General features: G+C 38.2%; 1 protein-coding gene across 12 annotated transcripts in view; it reads left to right on the top strand.

The window, feature by feature from the left end:
* The window catches only part of FOXP2 (forkhead box P2), a 334,297-nt gene extending 322,063 nt beyond the window's left edge, over positions 1-12,234 (top strand). For all 12 annotated transcript variants that reach the window (XM_040343792.1, XM_040343801.1, XM_040343790.1 and 9 more), the window contains one exon: positions 11,634-12,234. In XM_040343792.1, coding sequence (XP_040199726.1) covers positions 11,634-11,778 — 145 coding nt within the window. In that variant the 3' untranslated portion in view covers positions 11,779-12,234. The remainder of the gene's footprint in view (positions 1-11,633) is intronic.
* Positions 12,235-16,082: the final 3,848 nt, after the last annotated feature.

Raw genomic sequence — 16,082 nt, 5'->3', positions numbered from 1 at the left:
GATACAACCTACTTAAAACCCCGATGTTACCACTGTATTGTTAGGAAGGAACACCCATACCTCCAGATGGGCCCAACCCCTAATTCTCCAATATTTTATCCAGCACCGCCTTCAAAGACCCAATAGACCCCTGCCTGCTGAAATAAATGAATCCATAAAACGGAATGGCCATTTAGAACATATGGACCAAAAAAATCACTACATGTACCTCAAGAAAATTAGAAAGCTCCCCCAGACCTAAACAAACCAGGTGGGGGGGGGGGAAACCTGTCTGACTCTGGGACAAGCTCTGACAAGATCCCCCTCCCCTCTACCCACTACAGGACACCCCTTGAACTTTGAGACCTTCCAATCCGGTAAGCGGAATATATCATTCAAAACATCACACCACTAAATACTCTGCCTCTTCTGCATGCCCCAGTCATGCTGGCCCTCCTCCTAGTTTCACTCAGCTACAGGCCATAAACTTAACGTTCAGTAGCTTATACAAGCTCATCATTTAGATGTGCTTAAAGTGGAGGTTCCACCTGAAAAAAAAATTCCACCAAAAATCTAAAAAAATAAAAATAAATAAATGGAAAAAAACTTTTTTTTTTTACTTGCCCTAAATAGCTGTTGCTATACGGAAGTGCCGAATCTGCCTCTTCAGCCTCCGCGGTGGATTCTCTTCCTCCTCCTACACTCGGTGTCTTCTTGTGAATGGGGCGCGCTGCATCCTGGGAACTGTGTGTGTCCCAGAAAGCAGCCGGCCCATTCACAAAGCGCCGCGCTGCTCGCGCATGCGCAGTAGGAAACGGGTAGTGAAGCCGTACGGCTTCATTTTTTTTAGTTAATTTTTTTTGTAATGGAACCTCCGCTTTAACAAATCAAGACATTGTTGCATGCACAGTCAATTTAGTGTTGGTTTTGCAGAGTTGGACATAGCTGAATTGATGCAAATGCATCTAAACACATCTAAACCTGCTTTAAAACAGAAATATCTAAACGCAGGAAAAGCCATGTGGGAACCATAAAAGTTGTTTATACCTCCTAGATTACTGCTCCTGCATTTAGAAGAGCTAAACACAGGTGTCAAGTGTGCACAAAGCCTAAAGATTCTGAATAATTTCTATGAGTACTGCTCTTTGCAAGATTCAGAATAATTTCAATGAGTACTGCTCTTTGCAAGAAGTGATTTTCTCTTTGAAAAGTTGTGTTAAATGACCCCATGCTCTATAATACAAAACTGAACATACAGGGGGTGGAGATTTTTTTAACACTGTTTATGATTACCAACTGATAACAGTTTTACATTACACCACTGCTAGGAAATTCAACTTTTTTCCCTTACAGACACCACTTCTAACGTTTTACCATACCTTTTTTTCATATAAAAAAATGCAAAATAAAAAGCTTTCGTTTTGTTTCAAATGTTTTTGGTTGCGTGGCTCATCAATTAGAACATGCAATATAAAGTACTGAAAATAACGATTTGTGTTTGCTGGTTAGTATGAATTGGGTAAAATAGAGCAGATCCTTTACATACTAAAGAGGTTCATTGCTACGTTTGCCTGTACCAGTGAAATATACTAATGGGTGGCAGTAGATACAGTCTGCTTGAAATACTGTGGCTCCTTGATGGTGATGCTTAATGAATACTCCCTGAAGATCTAATTTTCCCATAATGGGGTTATTTAAATCAATTTCAATATATCACAGCATAAAACATTTTTAGTATGCTGCCTTGAAAACAAGCCTTAATAAAATGTGTGCTCATAAAGTTTTATCACTATATGAAGTTCGATAACAATCTTTTCTTTAAAAATTCTACCAAACAATATGATCCGGTAGATTTTCAGCAATAGATCAGAAATATACCTAAACATGGGTATTATTTTAATGCCCATTTTTTTTTATTTAAATACTGTTTTGTTCTCTAGTGAAATTTATTGATACATTCCAGTGATTAAGGGACAATTTTTATGCCATATATTGGAAAGCTGCATTAAATATCAAGTCAAGGAATATAGAGAATATTGTACCGTTCCAGTTGGAGCATAGCTAATACCCTCTGTGTCAGCATAAAGAATGATAATACACCTTATTTCATTACAATATACTGCTAATGACGTTATTTGCATCCCTAGCATATCTGTGCATGATTGCTGCTAATAATCCTGTCATAATATGCAAGTGTCTCATTCCAATTGCAGCAATGAATTCAAAGATACATAGTACACATTTATTTCTGACTTTATAATGCTTGCTACTCATTAAATACTAAATGACTCATCCAGACATCTTAATACAGCGTAAAGTGACTGAGAGAACTAATAATTTTTCTCGCTTTTTCAAACCACACAAGCATGTTACTGATTTATAATTAATGCAGATTAAAGCTGTAAGCTATGTTTTTCACATTAGGAAAAAGGCTTTGCTGTGTTTTATGACTGCAGCGACCTTGTGTAGTGTAGACTCATTTGTCTCTCTTTAGTATTTTTAAGTACATATCTCTAGGATTGTTTGTTACCCTATGATAAATATAAGTGACAGTACTTTTAGATGCTTCCCTTTGTCATGCAGCTCAAGGGGACTCTCTTATACCAAAATAAATACGTATCCATACATACTCTTTCATGTGCAGCTAATTGTTTAGGGAGATCCTATTTACCACATTGCTACTTGGGAAACTGTGCAATTTCTGGTTTGTTCAGTGCTAGCTTGTACAACATTAAAAGCATGTTCTCGCTGGTAGTAAGAGCTGAAATGCTCCACTTTCCAGTTAATAGAAATATTTCATGTTTTCAACAGCTTAAAGCAGAAAAAAGTACACTTTTTTGTTTTGCTTCGGACAGATGTTTTTGATGGTTTCAGCATTTTTAATGCCCTGCTTAAGAAAAAATAAATAAATAATGAAAAAAGAATAATTTACCCACGCCATGGAAAAAAAAAAGTAGAATACGCAGAGTCTCCCAATAAGGATTGAATAATAAGTTATTTTGCAAGGAATATTAAAGCAATCTGTACCTTTTAAAATTCAAAGTTACTCCTTTCATTGAAGAGCGTAGCCCAAGAGATGGCTGGCAGGTTCAGTCACTTTATAATGCAAAAAGTACTTGATAAGGATTTTTTTTTTTCACAGTGATTCCCTGATGCATCTAATATGTCAAAAATAATTAGGTTTTGGCAGATTTATCATTGCAGCACAAGCCTTTCCTTGAGTAGGGCCTGGATCATGTTAAGCCTTGTTTGTGTGTGACAGCATTATTATTCTTGTTAGTTGCCCATTTCCCCATCAGTCTGTTGTGTTTGGAAATTTCCCACCTCAACTTGTGTTCCTCACCAGTGTTTTTCTTCATTTATTGACAGTTGGTAAAGATATTCATTAATTTAGAGTTAAAAACATGTATCATCATGTCTTGCTGAACTGCTGGGCTGAAGTTGATTAATGGCAAAGCCTTGCTGCAGGTTTTCCTCTTGAGAAGCGGCACACTAGCCCTGCATATTAATAAGAGATTGTGGTTTCTATTAACAAGATAAAAAAGCAGGTCTTTTCTTTCTTCGGGGGTAAAGGCGATGGATGATTTTAAATATTATAATATATATATATATATATATATATATATGTCATTTATAGTATGGCCACCACTCTCATTGGAGCAGTGTCAATGCTCTTTTACAAGAACTTAATTTAGGATATTAGTGGTAATTTATTATTTAAAAACATGGGTAGATATAGCAGTTTTTGTGTATGTATGTGTGTGTATGTATATATAATATATTCCCGGTCAAAGTTTTAGCGCAACCCCATTTTTCCAGTTTTTATTGAAATGTTTACATTTCAATGTACTTTGAAAATAAACATAGAACAAATAAACAATTGGACATAAAAAAAGAAGTCATGCAATTGTTTTCAAACTAAATGTAATCTAAATTTGTTACTCATCGCAGTTGCCACTTTTGCACATATAACAATTGAACACACCTTTGGCATTCTTTCTACAATGGAAATTAAATATTGTTTGGGAAATTCTTCCCAACACTGTTGCAGAAGTTCCCACAAAAGTGTTCTACTTGTACGTTGCCTTGCTTTTTCACCCTTTCCCGTTTATTCCAAACCAGCTCAATGGGGTTTAAGTCTGGAGAAATTCCATGATTTGAAGCCTACTGCCTTTTCTTTTCTTCTAAGGTTGCTCTGACTAAACCTGGAAGTATGTCTTGGGTCATTATCTTGCTGTAGGATGACTCCGTATTCCAGGGGGTATTGCATGGTACTGCAAAATGCTGTGGTAGCAGTTTGGGTTCAGGGTACCACTCGCCTTGTGCAAGTCGTCGAATCTAGATCCAGCAAAAGCCCCAGACAATCACGCTTCCTTGTCCATGTGTGACTGTTGGTGTCACACACCATGGAACCATGCTTTCATCTATTTGAGAGCATACAAATATTGATTCATCATTCCATAAGACCTTCGTCCAGTTTTCTGTATTACACTGGTGGTGCTTCATGGCACAGGCAAGCCTCTTTCTTATTTTGCCATCTTAACAATAGCTTTCTTATAGCCACTCAACCTGTCAAACCTACAACTCAAAGTCTTCTCTTCATAGTTGAAACTGAGACTTGCTTACTTCAATCCGTGTTAAGCTGTACTTGAAGCTTTTTCCTGTGAACCATCTGACATACAAGCTGTTGACTCTCAGAAACGTGTTTTCTGATTCTGTTGTGACTTTGGATCTGTCTGGAAGGGGGTGTAGCCTGTTTTAAGGCTGAAATATATTCCAAGTAATCAATAAGTCTTGACACCTGTAGGAATTTTTTGCTTAAACTTTCAAAGCTAAATTTACTTACATGCTGCAGACAACTGTCCTATGGAAAGTCTTCCAGGTCCCCTAATCCAACTTTCCTATTAAATTTGAACATTTAAATCAGACAGTGGCACATACAAATCCATATTTAGCTTAAGAGCCAACCAGTCCAATCTAGGGTCTAACAGGCATGATCTAAATGACAAATGCTTCACTAAGAACTATGGTACACATTTTAGTATGACTAAGCCCATATTTACTAAATCCTACAGTAACTACTTGCAGTATATCACTGTAGATGTATAAAGATTAAATTGTGAAATGCAAATAGGTTGTTAACATTGTTGCAAAATTCAGCTTCTTTTGCAAAGTGAACAGTGTATTTGACTTTAGCAAATCAACACATGATATCTTTGGCATTTGCAATCTGTGCTCAGGGCATATTGAAGCACATTCAGTAATGATCCTTCTTTAAATTACGTAATAAAGATCAGATTTAAGAGTTTACTTATGGAGGAATATGAAAAAAAGAAGGGGGAACGGTCAGGGAAGGGAATGGACGCAAATGATCCACTATTGTATATAGGGGATAGTATTTATTACCTATATTGATCGTGTACCCAAGTGGGTTGTGTTGCTGTAATCTGTGCTATTATCACAAAAAAATGTCAGGTGAGAAAAAAGAAAAAAAGGAAAAAAGGGGGGAGGGAGAGGGAAAGGGGGGGGGGAGGGGAGAGGGAGGAAGGGATTGGATTTAGAGAGGAAGAAAAAAGAAAAGGTAGAAAATCAGCCAGTTGGCTTAAAGAGGATTACTTTTAGCAACACTGTTATGATCAGTAGGAGGAAACAATGATACGTTTAAATTATTTATTAGTATCAAAATTATTTAAGGCATTAAAGGTAACAAGTATTATAAAAGTACTGTGTATCAATGGTGGCCAAAAAATTGTTCATGGCTACCTTCAAGGAAAAAATACAAGAAACATGCGCAATAAATAGGGACAGGACATTAGACAAACATTTAACAATTAACGTGATCCGGACACGTTCTGTTCAGACCGATCATGTATCGACACTCGGAAAAAATATTATAATAAATTGGATGCAAGAGTATAATAACAATAAAGTACATACGGACAAGTATAGTCCCTAGACTGTTAGCATCTAACCAATGGGGTGTCGATATAAGATGAAGGGGCTGAACATGGGCTAGGAGGGGGAGGGAAGAGGAGGGGATGGTTATTCCTGGATTGTTAGTAATGGGACTATATATTAATAGTTGGTAGACTTGAGCACCTATAAGTAGTTAGTCCTGAGGTTGTTCAAGAGTCACAATAAGGTCCCAGCGTTTTAGGGGAAAATACATTTTCTATTAATGCTGATCTCTGATCATTTAATTGTTCAAGGTGGTACGGATGGCTTACTTTATATAGGCAAGTGTTTCGCTGTTGCTTTAAGGCAAAGTATGGCTGTACAGCATATAGTAACAGACTGTATCAGGGTGTACCAGCAGCAAATGTAAACATGTTTCAGACAATGCATGTGCTGAAACTAAACACCAAGTCCAGTGTAAAAAGCCAGTATGGATTGAAATGTATAGCAAGTTATCCCAATTAAGGGAAGGTCAATACTTTACCAGACCGTGGTGGGTAGAGTGTATGGAACGAGTCCGTCTTAGTGCTGCTGTTTGTAGTATGAACCGCACAGCTGAGGTGGCTCTTTACAGCTTCCCCTGTTATGGTCGGTACTGTGCTGGAATTTGTTGGTCAGCTGGGACGTATTTGTCTTCGTATCCCTTACAGTGATATTTCCTCTTTGCTGCCGGCTCATATGTACAAGTGCTGCCTGCGTTGCAGCCCGTGGTTCATATTTGGCAGGATTTGACCCCAAACATCTAACATCTATGTATACCTTTGACCTTTATTGAATACATACATTATTAATAGCATTTTTGTGAAACTTAATGATTTTAATTGTTATGACAGTTTTATAATTAAAGCAAATTTAGGTCAAAACGACACAACAACAAGGGGGCTCCAGCCTAGAACATTACCTAAAATAATATTTTTTTTTTAACAAACCCTACACCAACAGTACAATTCCAAACAAGAAGGTTAGAGGAGCCCTGCTCTAGCAAGCTTACAATCTAAGGCCGGGTACTCACGACCAAACATGTATGGTGAAAGCGGTCCGTCGGACCGTTTTCACCATACATGTCTGCCAGAGGGCTTCTGTACGATGGTTGTACACACCATCGTACAGAAGACCGCGCGTAAACAATACGCGGGGCGTGTCCGCGGTGTCGCCGCGTCGATGACGCGGTGTCGCCGCGACAATGACGCAGCGACGTGGGCGGGCCGCCTTTAAAATGCTTCCACGCATGCGTCGAAGTCATTCGACGCATGCGAGGGACGGCGGGCGCCTGGACATGTACGGTAGGTCTGTACTGACGACCGTACATGTCCGAGCGGGCAGGATTCCAGCGGACTGTTTTAAAACAAGTCCAGGAATATTTGTCCGCTGGGAAAAGGCCCGGCGGGCAAATGTTTGCTGGAATTCGGCCCGCTCGCGCCCACACACGACCAAACATGTCTGCTGAAACTGGCCTGCGGACCAGTTTCAGCAGACATGTTTGGTCGTGAGTACGGGGCCTAAGAGGGAGGGACTGGTGAAACAAAAGGTAGGGACAGTGAGGTATGAATTGATGAGGGGAGTGGAAGTTTTGGTTGTTAGCTGGAGGCAGGATAGGCCACCCTGAAGAGATGTGTTTTCAGGGATCACCTAAAAGTGGACAGAGTATAAGATAGCAGGACAGAATGGGGTAGTGAGTTTCAGAGAATGGGATAGGCTCTGGGGACGTCCTTGAGACGAGCATGGGAGGAGGAGACAAGGGAGCTAGAGAGCAGAGGGTCTTGGGAGGAGCGGAGAGGACGGTTTGGGTGATATTTGGAGATTCGTTTGGTGATGTAGCTCAGGGCAGAATTGTGAATGGCTTTGTATTTTATTGTTAGTTTTTTTTTTTTTTATTAGTTGGGCAATGGGATGCTAGTGGAGGGATTGGCACAGAGGAGTGGCAGACACTGAATAGTTGGTAAGGCGGATGAGTCTGGCAGCAGCATTCATGATAGACTGAAGAGGGGATAGCTTGTGCAGAGGTAGGCCAATGAGGAGGGAATTACTATAGTCAAAGCAAGAGATAGTAAGGGAGTGAATACGTTGCTTAGCGGTCCCAACGGTTAGAGAGATGAATATTTTGGAGATGTTTCGGAGGTGAAGTCCGGATGATTTGGACAGTGAATGGATTTGGGGCTGAAAAGACAGGTCAGAGTCTAGAATTACACCTAGTACCTTGGCATGAGGAGAGGGACTGATGGTTGTATTATTGTCAGTATTATTGTTGTATTATTGTTATGGAGAAGTCAGGGGGGAGGGGCACTGGATGGAAGAAAAATTATGATCTCAGTTTTAGAAAGAGTTTGAGGACGTGGTGTGACATCCATGTTGATATGTTAGTATGTCATGTAACTTAGTAAAGAGACTGAAGGAGTAAGGTGAGGAGTAGAGAGATAGATTTGTGTGTCAACAACATAGAGGTGGTACTGGAAGACATGGGAGTTTATTAACAGACCAAGGGATGAGGTGTAAATGGACAAGAGAAGGGGCCTGAGGACAGAACCTTCAGGTACCCCTACAGAAAGAGGAAGGGGAGATGAGGAAACCGAGGCATAGGTCACACTGAATGAGCTCTGTGATAGGTAGGAGGAAAACCAGGAGGGATCAGAGTCTTAAAGGCCAAGAGAGTGGAGTTTTTTGAGGAGGAGGGGATGGTCAATGGTATCAAAGGCTGCAAAGAAGTTGAGTAGTATGAGTATGGAGTAGATGCCATTGGTTTTAGCAGTTAGTAGGTCATTAGTGAGTTTCAGTAGGGCAGTTTAATTGGAGTGTAGCAAGCAAAAACCTGTAAGGGGAAAAAAAGGTTGTTGTCAGTGAGGTAGGAGCTAAGACGGTTGTAGACTCATGCCGCGTACACACGATCGGTCCATCCGATGAGAACGGTCTGATGGAATGTTTTCATCGGTTAACCAATGAAGCTGACTGATGGTCAATCGTGTCTACACACCATCGGTTAAAAACCCGATCGTGTCATTATGCGGTGGCGTAAAACACAACGACGTGCTGAAAAAAAGAAGTTCAATGCTTCCAAGCATGGGTCGACTTGATTCTGAGCGTGCCTGGATTTTTAACCGATGGATGTGCCTACAAACGATCAGTTTTGTTCTATCGGTTAGGTATCCATCGGTTAAATTTAAAACAAGATTGCTTTTTTTTAACCTATGGATAAATAACCAATGGGGCCCACACACGATCGGTTTGGTCCGATGAAAACGGTCCATCAGACCGTTCTCATCGGTTTGACCGATCGTGTGTACGCGGCATAATGGTTCTAAAAGTTTTGATGCAAACGGGAGCAAGGAGATAGGTTTTAAGTTGTTCAGGCTGGTGGGATCCAGTGAGGGCTTTTTAATTATGGGGGTGATTAGGGCATGTTTTAGAGGGGCGGGGAAGGTGCCAGTAGGGAGGGAGAGATTGAAGAAGTGAGTGAGGGAGCGTAAGATAAAATAAGAGAGTAACTTTAGTAGATGTGAGGGAACAAGATCCAGGGGACAGGTAGTAAGGCTGTCTTCTGAGAAAACTTTAGCGTCCTCTCTAGTAGTAGTAAGGTCAAAATAGGAGAGTGTTTGGGGTGGATTTGTAGTTGTGGTATCTTAAAGCAGGAGTTCACCCATAAAACAATGTTTCCCCTTAGATGGATGCTAGATGGATGCTCGTTTTGTCTAGGGGAATCGGCTAGTTGTTTTAAAATATGAGCTGTACTTACCGTTTTCGAGATGCATCTTCTCCGTCGCTTCCGGGTATGGGTCTTCGGGAGCGGGCGTTCCTTCTTGATTGACAGTCTTCCGAGAGGCTTCCGACGGTCGCATCCATCGCGTCACTAGTAGCCCAAAGAAGCCGAACGTCGGTATGGCTCTATACTCCGCCTGCGCACCGACGTTCGGCTTCTTTCGGAAAATCGTGACGCGATGGATGCGACCGTCGGAAGCATCTCGGAAGACTGTCAATCAAAATAGGAACGCCCAGTCCCGCAGCCCATACCCGGAAGCGGCGGAGAAGATGCATCTCGTAAACGGTAAGTACAGCTCATATTTTAAAACAACTAGCCGATTCCCCTAGACAAAACGAGCATCCATCTAAGGGGAAAAAGTATTCTGTACGGGTGAACCCCCGCTTTAAGTGGGTTAGATGTCTGTGCACTGGACATGTCCCCATGAATTGCATCAATCTTGTTTTTGAAGTGATTGGCAATATCGTGAGAAGTGAGCGAGTAACTGGGTGGAGATGGTGGTTGAGAAAGTAGAGAAGAAACAACAAGGACTGATGGACAGATTATTAATGAAGGTGACAAAGTAGGTTTATATATGACCTCGAGCATATAATGTATCCTTGAACACAGTCCCTTGTCAATTCCAGGACCTGGATACCTAATACGGAAAATCTTAACAGTGCATGGTAAATACAAGAACTGATGTGTTTCAAGAGATATACCCTCTTCTTCAATGTACACCCCTTGAATTGCTTTAGCTCTTTCATTTGCCCTGCAGTGTCATTAAGGTCTGCCATGTTGGGTGTCCAGGTCCAGATTTGACAAGTGACTGTATTCTAGGATATATACATTGTATGCTTGTGGTCATATGGGCTTTGTGAGTTTTTTTCTACACAGATTTTTGTTAAAGGTTTTTGAGGTAATGTGCTAGGCTGGTATGCTCTTCTTGTTTAGAATTAAAGCTAATCCCAATCTGAATAAGCTTTTAAAGCCGGGAGTGAGTTTAGGCACCAAAATGAACAGATTGTCCAACGATCTTGTTTCAAGATTGTCTGTCTTACAACACTTGAGTGCTGATACAGTGTGTTTTTTTTTGTTTTGTTTTTTTGTTTTTATTCAGACTTGAAGTCATCTAAAGTTAGTAAACCACCAGTTATGCATGTTGTTAGAATTTTTTTTTTATCAAAAAACATATACAAATGCCTGCAGTTTAGTTTTCACATTGATGGGCCCTTGAGGTGGTTATTTTTTATCTCCCATAGTTGAGAGCATATCCTTGACCCTGTATGCTTCTTTCACTTCACTATTGGCTTGTCACATGCCCATAATAATGGTGAGCTACTACTAAGACATTAAGGGTAGGAGCTGGTTAAGTCTAACTCTAAATCACAGGTACAAACTTTGTATACTAAAGGACCCCAGGGGGTCTAAACTATCTTGTGGTTTGCTAACTTTTAGATGGCATAAGGTATGCTTTAATACTGTATAATATATTTTTCCTATAAAATCTATATCTCAAACGTACTGTATTTGTTTTTGTTTTTTTGTGGATTCTTTAGAAATGTTGTTTAAAAATAGTAAATAATAATTTCAACATCTGTTTAGGCAGTGATACTAAATTGATAATCTGTGGACTACTGGAGTTTGGCAAACAGATGGCCAACAGTCGGTTGCCACCCATTTGGGCAGTAATCACACTGATGTTTTAATGAAAGTTGCAATCTTTTCTAAATTTAACATTTGTTCTATATGAAATGAAATATTACTGTATATAACTGTATATAACAACCCATTAGCTACTTAAAAAAAATATGAACAACAAATATTTTAATACTACTTGCAGATATTTGCCAATTAGCTCTTACAGATGACGTTGAGCATAGATACTTTAGTGCACTACTGTGTTGAAAATGTATTTGAATTTCTTTTATGTAATTAATTAGTTCCTTTATTTCTTTAAAATTTTCAGACATTCTGTACATGTCAAAGAAGAGCCACTGATTGCAGATGACGAGGACTGCCCAATGTCATTGGTCACAACAGCTAATCATAGTCCAGACTTGGAAGAAGACAGAGAGCTTGAGGAGGAGCCCTTGTCTGAAGATCTGGAATAAAAATCAGACTTAAGAGACCTCATATGAAGGGACATTGCACTGACCTTCAAAACCACTCCACAACCATGAATATTTGACAGATTTTTACTGTGACTATTTATTACGCATGGATTATGGAGACAGTCCTAGAGGAACTTGTTCAACTAGTCCTTTGGGATTTAATGCAACAAAGAATCTGCTTGCTGTCTTCTTTTTTTAAGACAAAAACTGATTTTCTTGAAAAAAAAAACAAAAAAACTTTTCTTTATATAATGGCTTGCCCATTTAAAATATGGCTAAAAGGGTTCATGAAATGACTGAAAATGAGGATACTTGTTCTGTAGAAAGAAAATGGCCTCATATACTGCCAAAAATAGTGTTAGTTTCATCAATGTGAATCTGAAACATACAGTAGATGTAATGTTAGAAACTGTTCCTGGCCAAGTTCAACTTGTTGCTATTTTTTTTTTTTTTTTTGCACAGGAGTAGGATCAGAAGTTTGTAATAATAATAATTGTTCTAGCCGAATTGAAAAAAAAAATCAACAAGCACATTTTTTTTGTTTTTGTGTTTATTTTTCTTTTCTTTATTTTTTACTTTTATGTTGGTGCCACCAGCTGTAAATGACATAAATTAGCTATTACAAACCACAGTAATTAGACTGTTGCAACATCCAAGAACCTTTAGGCTTCCAGTCTGTGCTGTTAGTGTTAAGTTGTAAAGTGCAATCCTAAACTAACATTGTCTGTGCAAGCACCGTAGAAACATTTGCATATCTGCATCTATCTGACAACTATACTATTTACCTCCTTGTGATAAAGCTTTGTCTACCTGAGAATACAGTCAAAGGCTACAGCTGCATACCAAAGCCAACTCTAACAATGGCCAATAGCTCAACGACAGAAGCAGCCACTTGCTTTGGTCAGTCTTCTGTAACTTTAATTCGTACAAAGGAACCGTTCCACGAACTACCTGCTGTTTTCTGATGACCTCTGGGATCTTTTTATTTAGCCCTTCTCAAAGAAATAAATATGAAATAAGTTAATTTTTCTGAGGCCAAAAGCCACTCCAAATATGACGAAGATCTCACCTAAGGATAAAGTGAGAAAAATCCAGTGGAAGTTTTAATAGAAAACAAGAAAATGTGGAGAACCAACCAAAACCTGTAACTGTACTTGATACAAATGCAGAATGCATATTGTTATATAGAAAACAATGTGGTTTCTATTTTACTTCCATAAAGTCTTTTTTTTTTTTTTTCGTGGTGAATACATGTTGTTAGAATGTCTTGTACTGTATGGTCTTTATCTGTTGTGTACTATTTTTACAGTCTTAAGTTATAATAAAAATGTAGGAACCAAACATAAAAGGTCTAGTAAAGCCAAAAATAATTTCATATTGATTTAAAGTGAGCTAGGTAAGTTTTTACACTGAAAACAAAGATATAGCAATTGTAGATCATGGTATTTATTTTCAGTCAAACCAAAGTTACATAGGATTCTGCCTCTGCTTAAATGGGATGTTGATACTAAAAATACACTTCCCTCTGAAAACTTGTACTGACCAACTTGTTGGAATATGCTAGTTTTCATAACCCAAAAATAATCCCAATTCATTATTGTCAATGTTGAAAAAAAAAACATAATGTAGGTGTTTGCTAAAACCTAGAAACTTTACATGTTGCTTTTTATGTGCTGTGCCAAGTCTTGATAAAACTTTACCCCAACCAAGGGACCTCATAACCGAATTATGGTTGTTGCTTTACAAATAGTTTTTGACAAAGGTGGCTGCTAGAGCTTAACATATGTACCAGCTCCATTTGATGGAAATGGTGCTTGCAAACTAAGCTCAACATTTATTCTTTGCTGAAGCAAGAATTATACGCAGTCATCTATCACGCCAAATATAAGGACACAACAGCTTTCAAAGGGGTTTTCCCACTTACCCAAAAGGCTTTCTGAAAGTTTCTACCTCTACAAAAGACAAAATTAGAATAAAATGGCATAACATTAATTCTTACAAAATCAAAGTACCTGCAACTATTTTGGTATTTGTCTATTGGTCATGATCAACCTAAACTCAGTTAAGTAATATTAGATGAACATGTCACATCACTGATAGAAAGATAGCCCTTAATTATTATGGAAAGGAGAAACAAAATCTCCCCCCAAAAAAAGGGCAATCAGTCTTCATATGTGCGTCCACCTTGGTAGAACTAATGTGATATTCGCACCACCAAGAAAGTGGCCAAAGACGATAATGCTTAAGTATGCATACCTCAGTTACAAAACTTTAAAGGAAGTCTCAGCCACAGAATGCATATACTTGTAGAGTTTTGCATGGGTTTTGTATAAATACAATTAAAAAATAGCTGCTTGCACATTATACCAGATAAACCTCTAAAACTGCAGTTGCTTTGAAATTAGATGTTAGGTTTTTGGGGGTTTTCTGAGATGCTTGGTCTGTATTTTGATAATTGTGCATATTATGTAAAAATGTTGGTGGACCCATAAATGACCAGACTTTTTTCTAAGAAAAATGTTGCTTTAATGCATTTCATTAATTTTTTCTCTTATATCATTGCTTGCTAGGTAATAGCAAACTTGCTTTCCTGCTCTGCTTTTGCGTAGCTGTTGTAAGGCTTTGAACTAATGTATGTATTTATTGCTTGAACTTCTGTGCATACCTTATAAAGCATACTGTCTGACAATTTAAATGGCTCATGTATTCTTGCTTCTATCATACGCTGATGATGGGGAACCATTATGTTTTGTATACAGCCAGTTTTAACTGTAGCACAAACATCTGTTTATGTATTGGTGGTATATACCTGTTTATTTATCTTTTTTGAGGTAAACTAATTTTGATACTTTTTCATTGCTGTGTACTGTGTGTTCATACCTTGAATTCTCTGACGTTAGAAGTCATGGTTGAATTGTAACAGCTGTTATTTGTTCTGTACTCATGGCTTTCACTGCTGAATAAAACTAAAGGACCAAACCTGGGATTTGAAAGAAAACTGTCTACCTCTAACACCAGGCAGATTTTTAGTTTATGTAGTTTTATCCACAAGAACACAGTGGGGTTAGGGCTTTTCCTACATGGGCGATTTCTGGGTGATCCAGAAATGTCTTTATTTTCTCATAATTTATCATGATTTTTCTAACAAGTATATTTGGGTCTACATGCCAGGCAGAAAATGGGACTTGCTATATGACCTCCAGAAATGTGTGATCACTCAAACTGATTACACAGTGCTGTTTATCCTTATGTTGTATTACAAAGCCCACAATAACCTGCTCCTCCAGTGACTGACTACATAGGAATTCTCAGTCCTACAGTAGAGCAAAAAAAAAAACAGCCATGTAGCAGGCCCTTAGAGTGCATCTGTAACCTATACAAAGTTGAGGAAAGCTTTTATGACCTCACCCATTATTTCTAATATCGCAACCAAGTTATTTGGAATCACTAATGTCTCTAGAACATTACACAACCAAATTTGTATTAGCATTTCTTCCATGGATGGAATTTTCTTAATTTATGGCTCATTCAACACAAGGGCTTCCTCCACTGTATAAAGGTGATCAGTGCATACATATTTGTTGGCATATGTGTTGGCTTATAGCATACATTCTGTATTCATGGCACAAATCATCTTCTGAAAAAATGGTTAAATTTTCATATGACTGGTTAAATTTTCATATGACTGTTAAAATGTAAGTAAAATTGCTTCTATACTTTTTGTTTTTGGCACTCAAAATATCAAAGGAATATTCATAATCCTTTGTACCCTTAGATCCTCATTTTAAGATATTTAGGATATAGGTGAGGACTTTGGAAGCACAGGTAGAAATTTAACTACTTTACCACTGAAAGAAAAATATTTAAAATGTGTTGATATTGGTCATATTCACTTGAAGCTGTTGCAAATTTATTCATGTTAGTATCCATGCTTAAAAAGAAAAGAGAAGAAAAACTTGACACGCTAAAGTGTGAAAGTTGATATTGCTTTTTTATGTTATTTTTTTACCAAAAATCCTGGGTTTCTTGTACATGTAGCTATTATAAAATGTCTTACTCTTTTGAATTGTTGGTATATTTGTTCAAATAATTCAAAAACTTTCATCAATGAGATCTGGTACAGTAAAAGGATGTACATTTTTACTATATGTATAAACAGTATTTCTGAACTGTTGGATGTAAACATGTATATGAGACCATTTCATTCATTTGCTTACATTTCTGGAATAAAATTAAATATCTGAATCTTCTGACCCAATTATTACCATCAGATCTGGATTTCTTACAGTACCAGTTCCAAAATG

This window comes from Rana temporaria, chromosome 3 (genome assembly GCF_905171775.1).
Source record: "Rana temporaria chromosome 3, aRanTem1.1, whole genome shotgun sequence".
NCBI lineage: Eukaryota > Metazoa > Chordata > Amphibia > Anura > Ranidae > Rana > Rana temporaria.
This window is presented reverse-complemented; position numbering and strand designations above follow the sequence as displayed.